This window comes from Salmo salar, chromosome ssa12 (genome assembly GCF_905237065.1).
Source record: "Salmo salar chromosome ssa12, Ssal_v3.1, whole genome shotgun sequence".
In the NCBI taxonomy this organism is placed as follows: Eukaryota; Metazoa; Chordata; class Actinopteri; order Salmoniformes; family Salmonidae; genus Salmo; species Salmo salar.
In genome coordinates this window covers 26,146,420-26,169,135 of record NC_059453.1, presented here as the reverse complement: position 1 = coordinate 26,169,135, position 22,716 = coordinate 26,146,420, and the positions used below count along the sequence as shown (strand labels likewise).

At 41.7% G+C, this 22,716-nt stretch overlaps 2 protein-coding genes across 3 annotated transcripts in view; both read left to right on the top strand.

The window, feature by feature from the left end:
- Nucleotides 1-15,081, top strand: part of LOC106564702 (sodium/potassium/calcium exchanger 3) — a 57,751-nt gene extending 42,670 nt beyond the window's left edge. Inside the window, exons 4-17 of the mRNA XM_014130968.2 lie at nt 418-492; nt 1,505-1,589; nt 2,136-2,239; nt 3,764-3,838; nt 7,564-7,589; nt 7,813-7,866; nt 8,092-8,225; nt 11,906-12,066; nt 12,350-12,623; nt 12,843-13,009; nt 13,160-13,274; nt 13,437-13,549; nt 13,650-13,715; nt 13,960-15,081. Of these exons, the coding sequence (XP_013986443.1) occupies nt 418-492; nt 1,505-1,589; nt 2,136-2,239; nt 3,764-3,838; nt 7,564-7,589; nt 7,813-7,866; nt 8,092-8,225; nt 11,906-12,066; nt 12,350-12,623; nt 12,843-13,009; nt 13,160-13,274; nt 13,437-13,549; nt 13,650-13,715; nt 13,960-14,112 (1,602 nt within the window). The 3' untranslated portion in view covers nt 14,113-15,081. The remainder of the gene's footprint in view (nt 1-417; nt 493-1,504; nt 1,590-2,135; nt 2,240-3,763; nt 3,839-7,563; nt 7,590-7,812; nt 7,867-8,091; nt 8,226-11,905; nt 12,067-12,349; nt 12,624-12,842; nt 13,010-13,159; nt 13,275-13,436; nt 13,550-13,649; nt 13,716-13,959) is intronic.
- A 4,109-nt stretch (nt 15,082-19,190) lies between these two features.
- LOC106564701 (ras and Rab interactor 2) overlaps nt 19,191-22,716 on the top strand; it is a 46,796-nt gene continuing 43,270 nt past the window's right edge. For both annotated transcript variants that reach the window (XM_014130965.2, XM_014130967.2), the window contains exon 1: nt 19,191-19,412. In XM_014130965.2, coding sequence (XP_013986440.2) covers nt 19,334-19,412 — 79 coding nt within the window. In that variant the 5' untranslated portion in view covers nt 19,191-19,333. The remainder of the gene's footprint in view (nt 19,413-22,716) is intronic.

Here is a 22,716-nt window from a genome sequence, read left to right as displayed (position 1 = left end):
GTTAAACTAATTCTGTGTCTTTTTGTTTTGAAGGATATTAGTGTACCAGTGATTTTTGTATTATAGTAAACCAGATTTGGATATTATGATTTGGCGGGATTTGCAGTTAGGTTGTTGGCTAGCCATCACCATGTATAAAGCCATGTTTAGTCCAATATCACTGACACATCATCTACAGTGTGTTCTTATGAAATTCAGATGGTGGTTTACATCCATGTGTCTCTAACATATTTACTCGGGTCTGTTCAGGAGAGTATACTGTTTACAGAATGTTACGCAATATTACAGAATGTTCAGATAGAAATGCATTGAGAATAGATACAAAAGTCAAGAGGAATAGGAAATTGTCCACCCCAATTATTACTCAATGAACACCCCCCCCTGTTATCTTTCCTCTCTGTGTCTATTTCCTTTCAGGCCATGTATATGTTCATTGCCCTGGCCTTGGTTTGTGATGATTACTTTGTCCCTTCACTGGAGAAGATATGTGAGGTATGTATGGACAAAGACAGAGTCTGCAGCCTATTCCATATTTAGTTTACTAACCTATGGGCCCTGGTCAAAGGTAGTGCACTATATAGGGAAAGGGTGCCATTTGGGATGCAGCATAACAAGATGTGGATAAGATGTGCTTATGTTGCTGTTTGTCCTTCTGTGTGTTAGGGTCGCAGTTCAGGGTCAAGGGTTAGGCTGTGGTATTCTTCTCAATGACATATTGGATCCTGTGCCACTTCCATCTTATTACAGTGTTACACTGATATACTGTGAAGCTTCTGTTGACAAGTCTCAACTTCTGCTTTTGTCTATATATTGCTCTCTCGCTCTCTCTTTCTCTCTCTCTCTCTTTCTCGTTCTCTTTCTCTCTCTCTCATCTCTCTTTATCTCTCTCTCTCTATCCCACTCATTCTCTCTTTTCTCTCTCCCTCATTCTCTCTCTCTCTCTCTCTCTCCCTCATTCTCTCTCTCGCTCTCTCTCCCTCATTCTCTCTCTCGCTCTCTCTCCCTCATTCTCTCTCTCGCTCTCTCTCCCTCATTCTCTCTCTCGCTCTCTCTCCCTCATTCTCTCTCTCTCGCTCTCTCTCCCTTATTCTCTCTCTCTCTCTCTCTCTCTCCCTCATTCTCTCTCTCTCTCTCTCTCACCCCTCACTCCCTCTCTCTCTCTTCTCTCTCTCCCTCATTCTCTCTCTCTCTCTCTCTCTCTCTCTCTCTCTCTCTCTCTCTCTCTCTCTCTCTCTCTCATCTCTCTCTCTCTCTCTCTCTCTCTCTCTCTCTCTCTCTCTCTCTCTCTCTCTCTCTCTCTCTCTCTCTCTCTCTCTCTCTCTCTCTCTCTCTCTCTCTCTCTCTCTCTCTCTCTCTCTCTCTCTCTCTCTCTCTCTCTCTCTCTCTCTCTCTCTCTCTCTCTCTCTCTCTCTCTCTCTCTCTCTCTCTCTCTCTCTCTCTCTCTCTCTCTCTCTCTCTCTCTCTCTCTCTCTCTCTCTCTCTCTCTCTCTCTCTCTCTCTCTAGCGTCTTCATCTCAGTGAGGATGTAGCAGGGGCAACCTTTATGGCAGCTGGAAGCTCCGCCCCTGAACTCTTCACCTCTGTCATAGGTAACACATGCAATACACATACTTACTCATTAGCACACACACACACACACACGACCCAGTAGAAGAGGAACCTGTATAGGGATTAACAACATATTACATGTTAATCCAATTAATAGAGTTGAAATGAACATTGATGAGAAGCAATGCGCTGACGTCAGTATTTTAGATTGGCGCTTTTGATAACACTGTAGATTAGAAGCAGACTGTTGTATTCACTTTAAACAGAGGTTTTAGAACAAGACTCTGTAGTTTAGTTTAACCCTTTGACGTGGCTGAGCTGTTTATATGTGTTGTGACAGCCGGGGGCAGTTGTTTGATCCCACTGTCAATGTATCACATCCAGTCATCCAGGGCCACTACACACACACACACACACACACACACACACACACACACACACACAGAGGACACACACACACACACAAACACACACACAGCGCCGCTAAGACTATAGACGTCAGAATCTGTCGGAGTAGACTGCATGTTACACAACGACAAAGCAAAGTGCCGTGTCATACTGTGTGTACATGTGTGTCCCCGCCGCAGGGGTCTTCATCACTAAAGGAGATGTGGGTGTGGGGACCATTGTGGGATCAGCGGTCTTCAACATCCTCTGCATCATCGGAGTGTGTGGAATCTTTGCTGGCCAGGTATCATGTCATACTGTTATATCATATTAGAAAAACATGGTCCCTGAATGAGTTCTTGGTATTTTAACTTGCTTGTATTTCTCAATACAGCGCAGCACATACACATACATATATCTACAGAATACAGATTTATAGATATACATGAAAATCGAATCAAATTTATTTGTCACATGCGCCGAATACAACAGGTGTAGACTTTAAAGTGAAATGCTTACTTACAAGCCCTTAACCAACAATGCAGTTTTAAGAAAATACAAAAAAATTAAAAGTAAGAGATAAGAAGCCTCTTGGACCTAATGTAGGCTACATACAGTGTCCATATCTATTGTCCAAGAATATCCATAACAACAACATGTATTCTCCATACTGTATACAAAGTGAGTACATGTACATTTGCACGTACAGTACACCATATATAATGATTATGAACTGACCACAGTTACAGTATCACATCTGTAGCCTGCCTTACTGGCCTACTGTAATATTTATTCTCCCTGTCCAGATCCCTGCACCATGCCGTGCCAAGCCTGGATCCAACATGATATATTCCCTGATGACATAACATTTACATGATAGAGTGCAGCCGTAGTGATTTGATCTCAGATTGTCCATTATGTAAGGAAGTAAAGGCCTACTACCAGGAAACAATGTATTACTGTAAAGTCAGCTTAATACTCCTAGGAAACAGTGTATTACTGTAAAGTCATCTTAATACTACTAGGAAACAGTGTATTACTGTAACGCCATCTTAATACTGATAGGAAACCGTGTATTACTGTAAAGTCATCTTAATACTGCCAGGAATACAGTGTATTACTGTAAAGTCATCTTAATACGGCCAGGAATACAGTGTATTACTGTAAAGTCATCTTAATACTCCTCACTATTGTTGATCTAGTAGAGATCAGTTTGTACCATCTTGCTAGCTCGTACGGTCTATTGTGGCTATACAGCAAATACAGATCTGGGACCAGACTTTGGCGACGTGTTTCTCATAGGAAGACATGATGTGCTTCACAGTTTGGATAGCCTGATCCCAGATCTGTTGGTGCTGTCTAGCATGACATGACTGTAGGAGTTTTCTCTACAGCACAAACAGATCTGGGACCAGGCTAGGGCTTGACTGTGTTTCTCTAAGGAAGATATGTGTTTCACTGTAGTAGTGTGTGTGGGTTGATTTGCATGCTAAATCCAGGCTCTATAACGCATTAGTCACTGTGTGGTTGGCTGCCTGCGCCGCATATCATTATGTAAAATCAATGGATACACCGACACCTTTTTGGAGTAGGTGAGCACTGCCTGCTTGTCCTTTGTACGTAGTGGGATCTATTCAGGTCAACTCAAGAGCTCTTCGTGTATCTCGGTATGCTTGTGAGGGAGCTGGAGCTATAATCGTTATTGTTGCGCCGAACCGCCGGCAATATAAAGTGCTATCATTAGGGTATGCTTGACTGCAGTTAATCAGTGTGATAATGCTGTGTCTTTTGTTTGTGTCCTGTTTGTCTTCTCTCCGTCTGTCTTTAGGCTGTGAAGCTCTCCCATTGGACACTACTCAGAGACTCTGCCTACTACACGCTCTCTATCGCAGCCCTCATTGCAGTAAGTGGCCAAACACACACACACGCGCATGCACGGATACACACACAAGCAGCTTGCCAACACCTGAGTTCTCCCTGCGTTACAAAGAGCGAGAGAGAGAGAGAGACAGAGAGAGGAAGAAAGAGCGAGAGAGAGAGGTAGACATACAGACGGGTAAAGACAAGAGAGATAGAAAGACAGAGAGACAGAGACAGAACCTCAGCTGGACCAGTCTGTCTGAGAGAGAGTTTAGCTCGAGACAGAACATCAGCTGGACCAGTCTGTCTGATAGAGAGAGTTTAGCTCGAGACAGAACATCAGCTGGACCAGTCTGTCTGAGAACCCTGCTCTGATGTGCAGACAGACTCATCACGCATCACTCCTCCCAATTAACACAACACTGGGTCTGACTGACGTAGATAAAGGACAACTGCACTGAACTGACCCTCCATACACGGTGTTATTATAATGCAGGTTGACGTTTATTGTCATGAATGCTGCAGAACTGAGCGATGTCTGCATGGGACAGATGGACATTTACTGGGGGGGGTCCAAAATCAGGGAGGGTTGTCAAACTTTTTTCTTTTGGCTTTTGGGAGGGTAGTGGGTTTTTTCCCTGGTTTTACATTCCCTCTTCTGCTCGTATTTTCCCTATAACAACGGCTTGACTTACTTTTGATATTAACCTAATAAAGTTTAAAAGCATTTGTGAAGGTTTGGTTTGGCTATTATTAAGCTTTTGCTACTGCCGGCCTATGATATGAAGGCAGTGCGTCACATCCCTACGACTGACTTGAGCTGAGGAAGTCTGTTTCAGGCCTACCAGAGTTACTCCTATAATCTAATGCTTATCTTTATACATAATAGTCTGATCTAAAATGTACGAATTAGCCCCCTTCTGTACGCCTATATCTGAATAGCAGACGCAGTAGCCATCGGACATGAAGAAATGCATGTCGGTGTCATAGCATGCTACGGCATATCTCTATCTCTCTGGGGATAGGCCTAAGCTTCTCTTCCTTTATATAGGCTATATATATTTATTTATTAAGGTATTTATATCATACAGTGGACACCTAAGTCTAATGGCCGATGCATGCAATGCCCTGATACATTTAGAGCTCAAATCTCTGACCATGAGGTGGACAAATATTATTTTAGGAATTAGCCTAAAAACCAATAAATAAATAGGCTCTAAAGTTTTGCATAGGAATAGTGTTTTTTTTGTCATTTGTTATTGCTGTTTTTAAGGACACGTAAATGTGCCTCATTTGGCCAACATTCCTTGTTTATTGACGGCGCCAGGTCGGATCTGAAAATCTTCTCTGTCATGTTGTCCGGCGCCAAATTTTCCCAAAGGAAACTGAAATGGCATATTGTTTTTATGAATATTTTAGAATATTTGCATGGAAATCTGTCACCAATTGGATGGAAACCTAGCTAAAGTCACCCACTGCATGTTGCAGGGATATGGACAGGGAGAGTACATGTTACAGTAGGCCAGTAAGGCAGGCTATGTCTGTACAGATGTTCGCTAGTCCAGTATCACTTTGATTATGCCTGCACATCATGGTTCACCAGCAGCCCCAAACATCTAAAGAATAAGCTAGCAGCCGAACAAGCTTGTAAGAATTGTACTTAAACTCCCTCCTCATACTAATCTGAAGGTTGATCATTTTTCATCTCCATCTATTTAATTGTATATGTGTTTATGTAAAAATAGGGACCATAATGGAAATAAGTCCCTGACTTTATTGTGCAATCCCGCTCACTTTAAAAAAATATTTGTGTATATACAGTTGTAGTTGGAAGTTTACATACACTTGGGTTGGAGTCATTAAAACTTGTTTTTCAAAGTTGTGGCAAAATGGCTTTAGGACAACAAAGTCAAGGTATTGGAGTGGCCATCACAAAGCCCTGACCTCAATCCTATAGAAAATCTGTGGGCAGAACTGAAAAAGCGTGTGCGAGCAATGAGGCCTACAAACCTGACTCAGTTACACCAGCTGTGTCAGGAGGAATGGACCAAAATTCACCCAACCTATTGTGGGAACCTTGTGGCCTTCCACACTTTTTACGTTCATCTCTAGGAGACAGAACGCGTCTCCTTCCTGAGCGGTATGACAGCTGCGTGGTCCAATGGTGTTTATACTTGCGTACTATTGTTTGTTCAGATGAACGTGGTACCTCCAGGCGTTTGGAAATTGCTCCCAAGGATGAACCAGACTTGTGGAGGTCTACAATTTGTTTTCTGAGGTCTTGGCTGATTTCTTTTGATTTTCCCATGATGTCAAGCAAAGAGGCACTGAGTTTGAAGGTAGGCCTTGAAATACATTGACAGGTACACCTGAAATTGACTCAAATGATGTCAATTAGCCTATCAGAAGCTTCTAAAGCCATGACACCATTTTCTGGAATTTCCCAAGCTGTTTAAAGGCACAGTCAACTTCGTGTATGTAAACTTCTGACCCACTGGAATTGTGATACAGTGAATTAGAAGTGAAATAATCTGTCTGTAAACAATTGTTGGAAAAATTACTTGTGTCATGCACAAAGTAGATGTCCTAACCCGACTTGCCAAAACTATAGTTTGTTAACAAGAAATTTGTGGAGTGGTTGAAAAATGAGTTTTAATGACTCCAACCTAAGTGTATGTAAACTTCTGACTTCAACTGTATTTATTTAATTATAAATATGGCATAAAAATGTTGAAAATCTGATTTCCCTTTAGCTGATCATTGTCTGCAGCCATCTCTGATCGTGGTGTAATGAAACAAGCAGGGAGAGTGAGCTCATTTATGGTGGTCGGCGAACCCTCAACCTTCTGGCCCGTAGCCCTGCATGGCATTGACTGTGCCACAAAAGCTTAAGTGGCAATGTCGATATCCAGGTTTATAAACACATGGTCGCTACAGTTATTGTTATCTTTGGTTGTACATATTATTTAGAGTTAATTTTATGAGGGGGGAGGGTGTTCAATTTATTTTACAGTACAATGGGAGGGTCTTAATTTAATGTTAGGGATTAGGGTTAGCGATGTGGTTAGGGTTAGGTTTAAAATCAGATTTTATGACTTTGTGACTGGGCCAGATAGTGACCACTCTGCAGAGCTGCCTCCAGTCTTCCCTGTGGCTCAGTTGGTAGAGCATGGTGTTTGCAACGCCAGCATGGTGTGTGCAATGCCAGGGTTGTGGGTTCGATTCCCACGGGGGGCCAGTACAAAAAAAAAAGTGTGAAATGAAATGTATGCATTCACTACTGTAAGTTGCTCTGGATAAGAGCGTCTGCTAAATGACCAAAAAAATTTAATAAAATAAATGTAAAGATTCATGACAATAAATACCAACCTGCTATTATAACATGCCTTTGACTCTACAGTCTGGATAATAGTAGTATGAAATGCCAATGACTCACAGGATAATCTTCAGTTCTGGGTATATATTAGCCTTATAGCATGAAGCATGATGACACAGCACATACATCCACACGAGTCATTGCAGAAAGAGAAGTACTGTATTTTTCCACTTGACATTGGCTAAGTTAGACTGCAATGAATCAGATGTTGAATAACAGGTCTATTTGTCCTGGTTCTGTCATGGAGGAAAGTTCTGGAGTTGGCGTACCCTCTGGTGGTCAAGATAGACATAGCATTGCTTTAATAATCAGTACTGGAAATGCAGGGAGATTGTGTTATTACGTCTCTCCCTTTCCCTAAATATTATCAATCTCTCTCTTTCTCCTCACAGTTTATCTACGACGGGGAGGTTACATGGTATGTAAAAATGTATTTCTCTTGATATTCAGTTGGTTGATAATCAGTTGATAAGTCTCTCCACTGGTGTATTTTGAATAGATTCTCCTGTGCTCGTCTTAACTGTATGTGTGATGTGTGCTGGGGGTGGGGGGGGCTGCTCTGCGAACAGAGCAGAAGACACACTTCCGTTGTTCGCATGGACAATAAAGTTGGACTCATTCTATTCTATATTGTATTCAAGGTGGGAGTCTCTAGTCCTGAACGTGATGTACCTCTTCTACATTTTAATCATGAAGTGAGTATGAGCATCATCTGGCGGTCACATCATCAGACACACGAACACACACACACTTCCCATCTGGACCAAGAGCTATTCAGTCATTTAGGTACTGTACATTCAGAGGCTAGTGTATCACACTGTTTACTCACAGGAAAGTCTGCATACTTTTGTAAACTCTTGTATACTTTCTACTCAATTGTCATTGTCTCTGAACTGAATTTTCATCACTTGTGTATGTAGGTTTAACGGCAGAGCGAGGCGCTACTTTGACCGGCGGAAGAAGAGCTCCGTGAGTCTGGCCAACGGTCTGACGGGTAGCACTGACCTGGAGGACGTCGTCACCTGTGACGCCACCGCCGTCCTGCTCAAGAAAGGTACCTACTCTGGTGGCACACAGATATGACATCACATTATCAGGCTTCTGTGGGGCAACACTTTATTTGGATAGTACATCTACAGACTATCACTAACCTTTCAACTAACTATCTACTAATCTTTACCCTTTACCCTAACTCTTATTCTAAACCTAACCATAACCTTAGCAAGCAGTTGCTTATCAACAGATAGTTTGTTGATGGTATGAGTATCTGAACTATCCAAATAAACTGTGACCTTCTGTGGTACAATGCAGAGAAATACAGTTTACCTCAAAATTATTTTGATAGTTGTGGTGGTTCCACTGAATTTTTTTATTTTTTATTTCACCTTTATTTAACCAGGTAGGCTAGTTGAGAACAAGTTCTCATTTGCAACTGCGACCTGGCCAAGATAAAGCATAGCAATTCGACACATACAACAACACAGAGTTACACATGGAATAAACAAAACATACAGTCAATAATACAGTAGAACAAAATAAAACAAAAAGTCTATATACAGTGAGTGCAAATGAGGTAAGTTAAGGCAATAAATAGGCCATGGTGGCGAAGTAATTACAATATAGCAATTAAACACTGGAATGGTAGATGTGCAGAAGATGAATGTGCAAGTAGAGATACTGGAGTGCAAAGGAGCAAGATAAATAAATACAGTATGGGGATGAGGTAGGTAGATAGATGGGCTGTTTACAGATGGGCTATGTACAGGTGCAGTGATCTGTGAGCTGCTCTGACAGCTGATGCTTAAAGCTAGTGAGGGAGATATGAGTCTCCAGCTTCAGAGATTTTTGCAGTTCGTTCCAGTCATTGGCAGCAGTGAACTGGAAGGAAAGGCGGTCAAATGAGGAATTGGCTTTGGGGGTGACCAGTGAGATATACCTACTGGAGTGCATGCTACGAGTAGGTGCTGCTATGGTGACCAGTGAGCTGAGATAAGGCGGGGCTTTACCTAGCAGAGACTTGTAGATAACCTGTAGCCAGTGGCTTTGGCGACGAGTATGAAGCGAGGGCCAACCAATGAGAGCGTACAGGTCGGAATGGTGGGTAGTGTATGGGGCTTTGGTGACAAAACGGATGGCACTGTGATAGACTGCATCCAGTTTGTTGAGTAGAGGGTTGGAGGCTATTTTATAGATGACATCACCGAAGTCGAGGATCGGTAGGATGGTCAGTTTTACGAAGCTGTGTTTGGCAGTATGAGTGAAGGATGCTTTGTTGCGATATAGGAAGCCGATTCTAGATTTAATTTTGGATTGGAGATGCTTAATGTGAGTCTGGAAGGAGAGTTTACAGTCTAACCAGACACCCAGGGAATTTGTAGTTGTCCACGTATTCTAAGTCAGAGCCGTCCAGAGTAGTGATGCTGGACGGGTGAGCAGGTGCGGGCAGTGATCGATTGAATAGCATGCATTTAGTTTTACCTGCATTTAAGAGCAGTTGGAGGCCACGGAAGGAGAGTTGTATGGCATTGAAGCTCATCTGGAGGTTAGTTAACACAGTGTCCAAAGAGGGGCCAGAAGTATACAGAATGGTGTCATCTGCGTAGAGGTGGATCAGAGAATCACCAGCAGCAAGAGCAACATCATTGATGTATACAGAGAAGAGAGTCGGCCCGAGAATTGAACCCTGTGGCACACCCGTAGAGACTGTCCGGACAACAGGCCCTCCGATTTGACACACTGAACTCTATCAAAGAAGTAGTTGGTAAACCAGGCGTGGCAATCATTTGAGAAACCAAGACTGTCGAGTCTGCCAATAAGAATGTGGTGATTGACAGAGTCGAAAGCCTTGGCCAGGTCAATGAATACGGCTGCACAGTAATGTCTCTTATCGATGGCGGTTATGATGTCGTTTAGGACCTTGAGCGTGGCTGAGATGCACCCATGACCAGCTCTGAAACCAGATTGCATAGCGGAGGTACGGTGGGATTCGAAATGGTCGGTAATCTGTTTGTTAACTTGGCTTTCGAAGACCTTAGAAAGACAGGGTAGGATAGATATAGGTCTGTAGCAGTTTGGGTCTAGAGTGTCACCCCCTTTGAAGAGGGGGATGACCGCTGCAGCTTTCCAATCTTTGGGAATCTCAGACGACACGAAAGAGAGGTTGAACAGGCTAGTAATAGGGGTTGCAACAATTTCGGCAGTTAATTTTAGAAAGAGAGGGTCCAGATTGTCTAGCCTGGCTGATTTGTATGGGTCCAGATTTTGCAGCTCTTTCAGAACATCAGCTATCTGAATTTGGGTGAAGGAGAAATGGTGGGGGCTTTGGCGGGTTGCTGTGGAGGGTGCCGGGCAGTTGACTGGGGTAGGGGTAGCCAGGTGGAAAGCATGGCCAGCCGTAGAGAAATGCTTATTGAAATTCTCAATTATAGTGGATTTATCAGTGGTAACAATGTTTCCTAGCCTCAGAGCAGTGGGCAGCTGGGAGGAGGTTCTCTTATTCTCCATGGACTTTACAGTGTCCCAGAACTTTTTTTTGTTAGTACTACAGGATGCAAATTTCTGTTTGAAAAAGCTAGCCTTAGCTTTTCTAACTTCCTGTGTATATTTGTTCCTAATTTCCCTGAAAAGTTGCATATCACTGCGGCTATTCGATGCTAATGCAGAACACCACAGGATGTTTTTGTGCTGGTCAAGGGCAGACAGGTCTGGAGTGAACCAAGGACTATATCTATTCCTAGTTCAACATTTTTTGAGTGGGGCATGCTTATTTAAGATGGTGAGGAAGGCACTTTTAAAGAATAGCCAGGCATCATCTACTGACGGGATGAGGTCAGTAGATGTATTCCAGGATACCCCGGCCAGGTCGATTAGAAAGGCCCGCTCGCAGAAGTGTTTTAGGGAGCGTTTGACAGTGATGAGGGGTGGTCGTTTGGTCGCAGACCCATTACGGATGCAGGCAATGAGGCAGTGATCGCTGAGATCTTGATTGAAAACAGCAGAGGTGTATTTGGAGGGCGAGTTAGTTAGGATGACATCTATGAGGGTGCCCGTGTTTACGGATTTGGGGTTGTACCTGGTAGATTCATTGATAATTTGTGTGAGATTGAGGGCATCAAGCTTAGATTGTAGGATGGCCGGGGTGTTAAGCATGTCCCAGTTTAGGTCACCTAGTAGCACGAGCTCAGATGATAGATGGTGATGAAAAAGGAACTATTGTAGTATCTCAGTTTCAGTTACTTCGGGATTTTGGCGAGGCCCTTTATCAACTTCCCCTGAGTCAGATGAATTCATGGATACCATTTTTATGTCTCTGCGTCCAGTTTGAAGGAAGTTGCTAACTAGTGCTAGCGCAATTGCTAACTACTGTTAGCTCATTGCGCTATCGCTAGTTAGCATTGGCTCGTAAAACTACCTCCAACTTCCTTCATACTGGACACAGTTCATCTGACTCTGGGGAAGTCGATAAAGGGCTTCATTGCCGCAAATCCTGAAGAATCCATTTAAGGCACTCAGTGGAAGGTACACACGTGTATGTATGAGTTTCTTGTGTCACCAGTCTGTTAGTGATAACAGTAGCCATTTTGTGACTGTAACCATAGCTAACTTCCAGTGTAAGCCCAGTCTGCTGATGGTGGATGAGCTACTGTCAGCCTACCCCCACCAGCTGTCCTTCTCTCATTGATAAACTATTAGAGAAGTAGTAACCAAGCGGCCATTTTGTGTCTGTCCCCATAGCTAACTTCCAGTGTAAGCCCAGTGTGCTGATGGTGGATGAGCTACTGTCAGCCTACCCCCACCAGCTGTCCTTCTCTGAGGCTGGCATGAGGATCATGATCACCAGTCACTTCTCCCCCAGGACACGATTAGCCATGGCTTCACGCATGCTCATCAATGAGGTAAGATTAGGGTAACACAGACACTCACACATACACATGTACTATATGAATTTTACATTTACACCCCACCCTCCACACACGTCTGTTTAACACACACACACACACACACACACACACACACACACACACACACACACACACACACACACACACACAGATACACATGTACTGTATGAATTTGACATTTACACCCCACCCTCCACACACACATGTCTGTACACACACACACACACACACACTCTATCTCTCTCATTGACTCAGTATTGTGTGTGTGTGTGTGCAGAGACAGAGGGTGATCAACACCAGTGAGACCAGGGTCAACCAACACATCACCAACGGAGACTCAGACTCTGCAGCCGCCAGGGCTCTGGAGAGGCGGGGTCTGGAGAACGGCAGGACGGGCGGGGCCGAGAGAGGGCTGAACGGGAGATGCATAGGTCAGGGGGTGCTGGAGTCGGGGAATGAGACGGAAAACGAGAACGAGAATAATGAGAACGACGGAGGTGAGGAGGAAGAGGATGAGAACGAAGGACCTCTGGTCCCTCACAGACCACCAGGTGTGTGATCATGTTATATGTCTATTTTCTTTATTCTATGTTTTACATATTTCAATTCACTGATGCTAATTTTCTCTCTTCCAATCCCTTTCTCTTTCTGCTCTCTCTCTCTCTCTCTCTCTGTTTCTGTCTCGTTTCTCTCTCTCTCAATTCAATTATAAAAAATATTTGTAAAATTATCTCTCTCTCTCCCTCTCTCTCTCTGTCCCTTTCCTCCAGCGGGTGTGTGTAACAAGATGAAGTGGCTGCTGTGCTGGCCTCTGTGCCTGCTCCTCTTCTTCACCATCCCGAACTGTGCCAAGCCACGCTGGGAGAGATGGTTCATGGTCTCCTTCGTCACCTCCACCATGTGGATAGCTGGCTTCTCCTACATTATGGTCTGGATGGTGAGTTCTTATTTAACCTTTATTTACTAAATGTCATATTATCCTTGGCTCCAGCTGTCCTCTCAAACGGGACTACAGTGTTGAGGTCTGGTATATTGTCTTGCAGAAAAATGCTGTGTGTGACGGTTGCTATGTTGTCATTTACTATAGGTGACTGTGATTGGGTACACGCTTGGCATCCCTGATGTCATCATGGGCATCACGTTCCTGGCGGCGGGGACTAGTGTTCCAGACTGCATGGCCAGCCTCATCGTGGCACGCCAAGGTACTGTAGGGAGAGAGACACACAGAGACCACTCCGTCAAAATCAACTCCACAACACTTGTCTTTTATGAGGTTACACAGAGCTGTTGAACTACGGTACTGCACACACCAAGTACGGTGTTATAATACAATGTATTACGATAGATTTCTCTCTTCTGTCTAGGTCTGGGAGACATGGCCATCTCTAACTCTATTGGCAGCAATGTGTTTGATATTCTGGTGGGCCTTGGCCTGCCCTGGCTTTTACAGACCCTCTGCATTGACTATGGATCAACTGTGAGTATTCCTGCTATTACCCATGTTCTTTTTTTTTTTACTATTGCCCAACATTGTAGACAGGCTTAGAGCTGATCATGTGTTTCTGTGTCCTCTTCAGATCTCTCTGAACAGTAGAGGATTGATCTTCTCTGTTGCGCTGCTCTTGGCCTCAGTGTTCCTCACAGTGAGTACAGGCTGTACTCGGATCAGCCTAACCCCAATACTAGCTTCAACTTTATTTTAAAACAACTGTCTATAAACCAGTGTGTTGTGCTAATGTTTTCACCTGTAACCTACCTAGAATAACTCCAACAACCTATCGCTCTCTATGGTCTATCTATGAAACACACAGAAATGTAGTGTACTATATTAACGCAAAATCAAATCTAATCTCTCCTTTCCCTCCTCCTCTCTTCCTCTGTCCTCAGGTGCTGGGCGTCCACTTAAACAAATGGACTCTGGACCGTCGACTGGGTCTGACCTGTCTCCTCATGTACGCAGTCTTCGTCTGTTTCTCCGTCCTCATCGAGTTCAACGTCTTCATCTTCGTCAACCTGCCCATGTGTCGCGAGATCCTCTGATCCTTGTACTCTTCCTCCTCCTCTTCCTCCTGCTTTCGCTATCGGAGGATGTCTTTGCCACAGGTCTTTGCTCCCTGTCTGCTCGCCCCACCCTCGAGTGGATTTTTGTCTTGAAATAATAGTTGTTTAATTTATCTTTGGTGCAATACAAGCAAAAGATGAACAGAGATTTTGTGTTCGTCTGGTTTTGGCTGGAGAAGAGAAGACGTAAGAGAAAGTCCCATTGGAACATGATGAGGTCCAAGGTCAACTGAACAGGAAGTAGTAGTGACTGCTTCCTGTTAGCTTTCTGTTGCCAGGTAAACTGAAGACATTGGTTTGGATAAACTAAACTGTATTATCATCGACGTCGATGTATAAGCTGCTAACTGACTGAGAGAAAATGATTGGCTAACGGCGATTGATAGCCAATAGGATTGTGTTATTTTCTTACTCTTTGTACATGTTTGGATATAAATATTATACATATTGTTTAAGGTGTTTTAAGTTAAGATGGATGTGCGACAGGATTCCATTTGTGCTGGCTGTAAATATTTGAAGAGAATATTGGCATGGAGAAGTTTACTGACATATCGCTCTCACTTAGACTGGTCCTGTTTTTCAACCGTTCGGTGAAGCGGCAAGAATCAAAGAAGAGGAGGAGGATATTTTTGTTTAAGCTGAGTGCACTGTAGTGACTTGACCAAACAGTGATGCTCTCATGCCAGCCATTTCTTCTCGCAAAGTGTAAGATAGCATGACATGCTAATCGCGAGTCTATTCCTTTAGCTTTGTGCTGTAAGGGAGAGTTCATATTAATCTAGTCTATTTGCAGTAAGAAATATTTATGTACAGTTTCTTTTGAGTTATTTTCTCTCCAAATATATCCAAATATATGTGGGATATAGAGTAACAGTCAAAAGTTTGGACACAGCTGCTCGTTCCAGGGTTTTTCTTTATTTTTACTATTTTATACATTGAAGAATAATAGTGAAGACATCAAAACTATGAAAAAGCACATATGGAATCATGTAGTAACCAACAAAGTGTTAAACAAATCAAAATATATTTTATATTTGAGATACTTCAAATAGCCACCGTTTGCCTTAATGACAGCTTTGCACAGTCTTGGGATTCTCTCAACCAGCTTCATGAGGTAGTTAACTGGAATGCATTACAATTAACAGGTGTGCCTTGTTAAAAGTTAATTTGTGGAATTTCTTTCCTTCCTAATGCGTTTGAGCCAATCAATTGTGTTATGACAAGGTAGGGTTGGTATACAGAAGATAGCCTTATTTGGTAAAAGACCAAGTCTATATTATGGCAAGAACAGCTCAAATAAGCAAAGAGAAACAACAGTCCATCATTACTTTAAGACATAAAGGTCAGTCAATCCGGAAAATTTCAAGAACTTTGAAAGTTTCTTCAAGTGCGGTCGCAAAAAACGTCAAGCGCTTTGATGAAACTGGCTCTCATGAGACCCGCAACAGGAAAGGAAGACCCAGAGTTTCCTCTGCTGCAGAGGATTTATTTAATTTAATTTTTTATTGCACCTTTATTTAACCAGGTAGGCTAGTTGAGAACAAGTTCTCATTTACAACTGCGACCTGGCCAAGATAAAGCAAAGCAGTGCGACACAAACAACAACACAGTTACACATGGAATAAACAAGCGTACAGTCAATAACACAAAATAAAAAAAGAGTCTATATACAGTGTGTGCAAATGGCGTGAGGAGGTAAGGCAATAAATAGGCCATAGTAGCGAAATAATTACAATTTAGCAGATTAACACTGGAGTGATAAATGAGCAGATGATGATGTGCAAGTAGAGATACTGGTGTGCAAAAGTGCAGAAAAGTAAATAAAAACAATATGGAGATGAGGTAGGTAGATTGGGTGGGCTATTTACAGATGGACAATGATGGATAAGTTCGTTAGATTTACCAGCCTCAGAAATTGCAACCCAAATAAATGCTTCACAGAGTTCAAGTAACAGACACATCTCAACACCAACTGTTCAGAGAAGACTGCATGAATCAGGCCTTCATGGTCGAATTGCTGCAAAGAAACCACTACTTAAGGACACCAATAAGAAGAAGAGACTTGCTTGGGGCAAGAAACACACGCAATGGATAGCAGACCGGTGGAAATCTGTCCTTTGGTCTGATGAGTCCAAATTTGAGATTTTTGGTTCCAACCGCCGTGTTTTTGTGAGACGCAGAATAGGTGAACGGATGATCTCTGCATGTGTGGTTCCCACCGTGAAGCTTGGAGGAGGAGGTGTGATGGTGTGGGGGTGCTTTGCTGGTAACACTGTCTGTGATTTATTTAGAATTCAAGGCACACTTAACCATAATGGCTACCACAGCATTCTGCTGAGTGATGGAGTGCTGCATCAGATGACCTGGTTTCCACAATCACCCGACCTCAACCCAATTGAGATGGTTTGGGATGAGTTGGACCGCAGAGTGAAGGAAAAGCAGCCAACAAGTGCTCAGCATATGTGGGAACTCCTTCAAGACTGTTGGAAAAGCATTCCTCATGACGCTGGTTGAGAGAATGCCAAGAGTGTGCAAAGCTGTCATCAAGGCAAAGGGTGGCTACTTTGAAGAATCTAAAATATATTTTGATTTGTTTATCACTTTTTTTGGTTGCTACATGATTCCATATGTGTTATTTCATAGTTTTGATATCTTCACTATTATTCTACAATGTAGAAAATAGTGAAAATAAAGAAAAACCCTTGAATGAGTAGGTGTGTCCAAACTTTTGACTGGTACTCTATATTTTTCCTAATTTATCCCAAAATTATTGTAAATAAGGGATATCCCTGGAGATGAAATCCAGCACCGTCACTTTATTGAACAGAGATCCGTTATATAATATGTTTCTGTTGTACAGCATCTAGTTGTATGTAACTGTAACTACTGAACTTTAGGACCCTTTTAGGCTATAGAATCTTGTACAATAGCAGAATACTTTCTACGCAATGGGTAGAATATGTTCTACTCAGTTGAGTACAACATTTCTACTTAAGGAAAATAAGTATTTTTAGAATAGTAGGTGATGTAAGAAAGTACACTGTCGAGTTAAAGCTGGATTGAAGTATGTGTGTTTGTGTTGTGTGTGTCTACACCACGCATGCGTGCAAGTATGTTTTTGTGTGTGTCTGTGGGTGGGGATGGGGGATGACCGTGGAAAATATTGTTATTGAGCAGACATAATCATGATTTATTTATTTATGGATTCATTTATTCACAGATCATGTCTGCTCTATCGGTATCAGAAGAAATGTGGATCCAGTTGTAAATGGAATGCTTTATGTTCTTCTTTCTATGTTATTGAGATTCAGTGTACCAATTATATAATCAAAATACTGGAAAACTGACTATGTTGTTTATATTTAAGAATATAGAACTTTATCATTTATAAGTTTTTATATAGTTTTTATTTCAAATATAGTATATATTGCAGCATTTGAATATTGTAAAAATGAACACTTTGGCAGATGCAGGACATGGCACATTAACTAGACTGGTTTAGCCACCAGAGGGCATTCAAGTAAGTTTCATTTGGGAGCCATTGAATTAGATTTGATATCTCTTAGTAATAACGGTGTCAGTTTCTACAGTTTCTAGCAAGCAAACCTTTCGCACTCGCACAACACATGTATTCTCAAAACAGTGCTTCTTAAACTCTTGTAATATCCCAGGCCCCGTATTCACAGAGTCTCAGAGTAGAAGTGCTAATCTAGGATCAGGTCCCAGCTGTCCAAATAATCTTATTCATTACGAGCTAACAGACGCACCTGATCCTAGATCAGCACCCCATACTCTGAAATATTTTGTGATTACAGGTTCAGGTATTCAGTTAAGGCCTCAAACCACCAACAATTGTGGATGTGTTAATGTATTTGAGCCAAAACAGTAACATATTTTGTCAACAACAGTATTGCCACTTTGTATCAGTGCTTTGTATCCACAGCATGTGTCAAAACCAAAAGTGGAGATGTGCTAATGGGGAATGTCTACTATGGCTTACTTTTATGAGGATTGCCATGGTTACCAGATTAAAGGACCAGTCCGCTATCTTTTTGATGCTTTGTAGCCACATGAATGGTCCTCAGACTCAGTGTGTTGTGTAAGTATATGTACATTTTCAATTCGGGGCAGTAAAACAATAAGATTATTGATTTTGGCACATAGAAAACAGTTTGGGTACTTTTAAGTGAATGGAAGAGGAATTTTCTGTTAGTCTGCATGTCTCTTCATAATAAGTCTAATTATTTTCGTGTGTACATTTGAATTAAGGTATTTCATGATCAAAAGGCACTGTTTTGATTCTGTTATTATACTGTTCATATCAAAAGGGAATATAGGCTATTATAAACAATGTTTAAATAACTTATGACGAGCATATTTATTTGAAAAAAATACAGTATTTAGAATGTAGGCCTACTTCCCTAATTGGTTTCAACAAGAACCAATGACATTTTACAGTCATGTCTTTGGAATTGTTTGTAAATCCTCATTTTCTTTCGTGAGGGCCTCTGGTTAACGTAGCCTCTCTTAGTACTCTGTGTTTAGGAGGGATTCGGTCATATTTTTCTCCCAGGGGCCTTCTTGCAATAAACAGATTTACATACAGTACAATAGTTTCTACATTGTTATTATTGTGATTATGTATTTTTTATTTAAGCTTTATTTATCCAGGAAAGACCCATTGAGGTCAGAAGACCTCTTTTACACCTGACAAGTGTTCGTTGGAAAATCATAAGGCTTATGGTCATAGGGTAGCTGAGTTATAAATTGTAGTGATTGTCATGTATTTGGCACAGTAGGCTACTTTTGACTGAAAGTCTTTGGGGGTGTTTTGTTTCAGCATTTTACACCAATGTCCTGCAGATGTTCCAATCCACTATATTGAGAAATGAATCAATCTAAACAACTGTGGAATAAGTGTATGTTTATAGGCCTACAGTACATGAAGAATAACTAGTCGTCCAACATCCCCATCAGCTCATGAAGACGTTCCAGAACTGGTCATGTGATCTAGAGGTTAGCACTCGCTCGAGCCTTGCACTCGCTCTGCAGTGTTTTGCCGGGAGAGGGTTGAGCCTGAGCGAGGTGTACAGAACTGAACTGGAGTTGTGCAATGGAGACGTTTTGACAAGAATGAAACTTCAAAAGAATGAAACTATACAATATGATGCAAAACTATATGAAACAAAAGTAAAACTTTATGAGTTCGCGTTGCACCACGCATAGACCACTTGGAATTGTGTGGTTTCTGCCACAAGAAGACTGGACTTTGTCTATAGGTAAGCACTTTACGCCTTCTTTATCCTTAAGTGTTTACAAACATTGGTTTCTTACTAATGCAGTTTTAACAACATTGTCGTTATTGCCAATTGAGGTATGAACTGTAAACGAATGATTACTTATTATTTGATATTGTCATAAATACATATTTTAGTTTATTTAAAAATATATCGTTTATCGGAGACTTCTGGTTGAATAAAGTCTAACAAAAGAATGCACATTAAAGGGGCAATCAGCTGTTGCTACATCCAATGTTGGACTTCAATTACTGATATGTACCCATTGATACTTGAAGAATATAACTTGTAAATGCCTCATGAGCTGTTATACCACATCAGGACCCAAAATATACGCTTGTGTTACTCCAATGTTTGTAAACAAAGTAAAAGTGAGGAGAAAAAAAACTATACAGCCTAAAAACATGGTTAAAACTATAATGTTTATATCATGAATGGTCAGACCTTGCATCCATAGCTCTGCCTATAAATTTGAGAGTGATTGCATTTATCCAGCCCCATCCCTCAGCTTTTTACCGAAACAGGGGCATCGATCTCCTTTGTTATTATTTCAACTTCTGATTGCCGCTTTAAATGGTGTTAAAATGATGGGGGTGTAACTCATAGCTGACAAAGTAATGTCCATATAGACATAACCTTTCCACTCAGTGATATGCAAGTCTGGATGTGAGTTTTTATGAGGGGCCTGTAGTATCAAGTCAGACTTACTTGGAAAGTCCAAAGTGAAGGATTATTCAGATTAATTCATTTGTTCACATCAAGCAGTAACACATCTCTTAGTCTAATGCTTTTCCAGTCTAAGAGGAATAACACTTGCACCAATTTCTCCAGGCACAGATAAGAATTCCTCCTGTCCAATGTAATGTATTTGACTAGGTCTTATCTATAGACTTAACTCCACTTCTGAGTACAGTACACTTAGCCAACTTTAGTCATTCAGGGGTATGCTACTTGTTTGGCCAAGAGATTTGGAACAAGTTCAAAAGAAGCAGGAATATGTCTGGAACAGACATCAAAAGGGGATTTCAGACCATTTATTAGTCTGCTATGGTCATGTTCAGAGATGTAGCTACTCTGACCGCGTTTGACCTGACCTGGTTCAGTTTGATGTGTTCAGATATGCAGTACTTGCCCCTATTCAAACATATCATCATATATCACTATCATATCCTCAAGTAAAAGTATGGATGCAGGGCTCTCTCTCTTTCTTTCTATCTCTCTCCCCTTGCTACTCTGTGAAGCGATAGTGGGCTTTCTTCCCATAGCTGTCCATTCAACTTTCCGTCTTTCCATCCAAGAAGAACGCATGGAAAACATTGGCGGACACATTGGCGCGGACCTGTCTAGACCTGAACATACAGAAAACATACCACAATCCACTGCATCTCATGCAACCCCATTGGTCAGAAATTGTTAACAGATGTTTGTCAATAATCATTTCTGGATCTTTTTCCTGGTTAATGTTCAAGGGAGAGAGATTTTGGCGGCCGGTGGGTAGTTACACTGTTACGAGGATATGAATCAGCAGATAGGATTTCTTACCATGGCTTGATTTTGTTAATATGGTAGTAGTCCCTTGTTTCCCATAGCCAGGCCCAGACCATGTCCTCACTGTAAGTTAAGCCAGATACTGTCTGTATCTCGTTCCAGGTGTTTTTTTTTTCCTTTGGAGGGGACCATGGAAGGTTACTTTAGTAGCCAGGAGTCTTTGTTTTCTACTATATAAACTACCTTGAGACTTAAGTCTGATAACTGTTGGTCCAACAGGTGTTTGTGGATGTTGGACTAGACGTGTAATTGATAAGAGAATTATCTAATAAAGGTAAATGAATCAATAAACCATGATGAATTATTAGTCATACAGCAGGGTTAATGAATAATCAATGTAATGATCAATGTAGGGATCGATTTGTCTGATTAGTTCCGGAAAGTCCAGGAACCACTGGAGAGGGAAAGAAATGTGTGTATGCAATTAGTATAGAGTGATAGAGAAGCAGATGGTCAAGGGAGTACAACTTCAGAGAGTTCCTAACCTTGAAGGAAAGGAACAGGCTGAGCCAGAAGGTGATAAACAGTGTGAGAAGTTTATGGGGGTTGCAGGTCACCAACAGATTGTGTGTAAATGCATGTGCGTAAGTAAGCAAGAACTATATAATGACTGTTTTGTTATCCTGACGCCAGAACGTTCTCATGAATAAAGCTACAGAAACCTTTTGCAGAAAGCTGAGTCCTTGCCTAGTTATTTTAACCCATTGTCTTACAAACCTTGGGCATTAGTCAAGGCGAATTGATTATTGATTATTATCATCAAGATATAAAATTCCTTTAACAGTTTTGTTCACCAGAACCTTGATGTGTGACAGAGTAGTTACACATGTAGGTATACAGTCTGAAAGCGACATGTCTAGGATGTATACAGGCTCTTAACAGCCTATGCATACCTGCTACGTAAACCTCTAGCTCCCTGACCCAAACAGGGCCGGCTACTGTAGCGTACGAAGGGCCCACAAATATGATGAGCCGCTGGGTGTGGGCCCCCTAATAAATCAATTATATTTTTGCGAGCCGCCAGTTAAGTTCCTGAAAGCCACATGCAGCTCTCAAGCTTCGCAGTGACTATCACTGGTGCAGAGTAAGACAGGCAGGTGCAAAGGCTATTTGCATATTGATGGAAAAATATAGGAAAGAAAGAAAGATTGATCAAATTTTAACCCAACATGTTCTGTAGGTATAATAAAACCATTATTTAATTTAGTAAAAAATAAATGGGTAAAAATACAAATATATATATTTTAAGGCTGACCCCATTTAGTCGACTAGTCCATTGTTTGGTCGATAGCCTGTTGGTCAACCAAGATTTTTTTAGTCGAGCAGTTGGCAAATATATACAAAAAATGTATGGCCCACAAGACACCTGTCTGATTCATTAGAAAATAAAGGAAAGCCGCACACTCTAAGAGCTCAGATGCAAAAATGTAATAACCAACGTTTCGACAGCGAAGCTGTCTTCATCAGGGTATCATCACCTGTCTGATTCATACCTGTCTGAGTGGACTAATTCATTGTGGAGGCAGCGGGGATGGCACACCAGTATCACCAGTAGTAATTTTGGGGTGGTTAATTTCATTCCATTTACGAGTTGTCAATTTATGAATTGTCTTTTATTTGGAATACTCCTATCAATATTGAGTAAGGACGTGCACCTGATTACGCATATAGAAGTAAGCCTAGACTACCTGGCCTGCGCACAAAATTAGGCTTATAAATGTGCCCATTTGGGGATCTG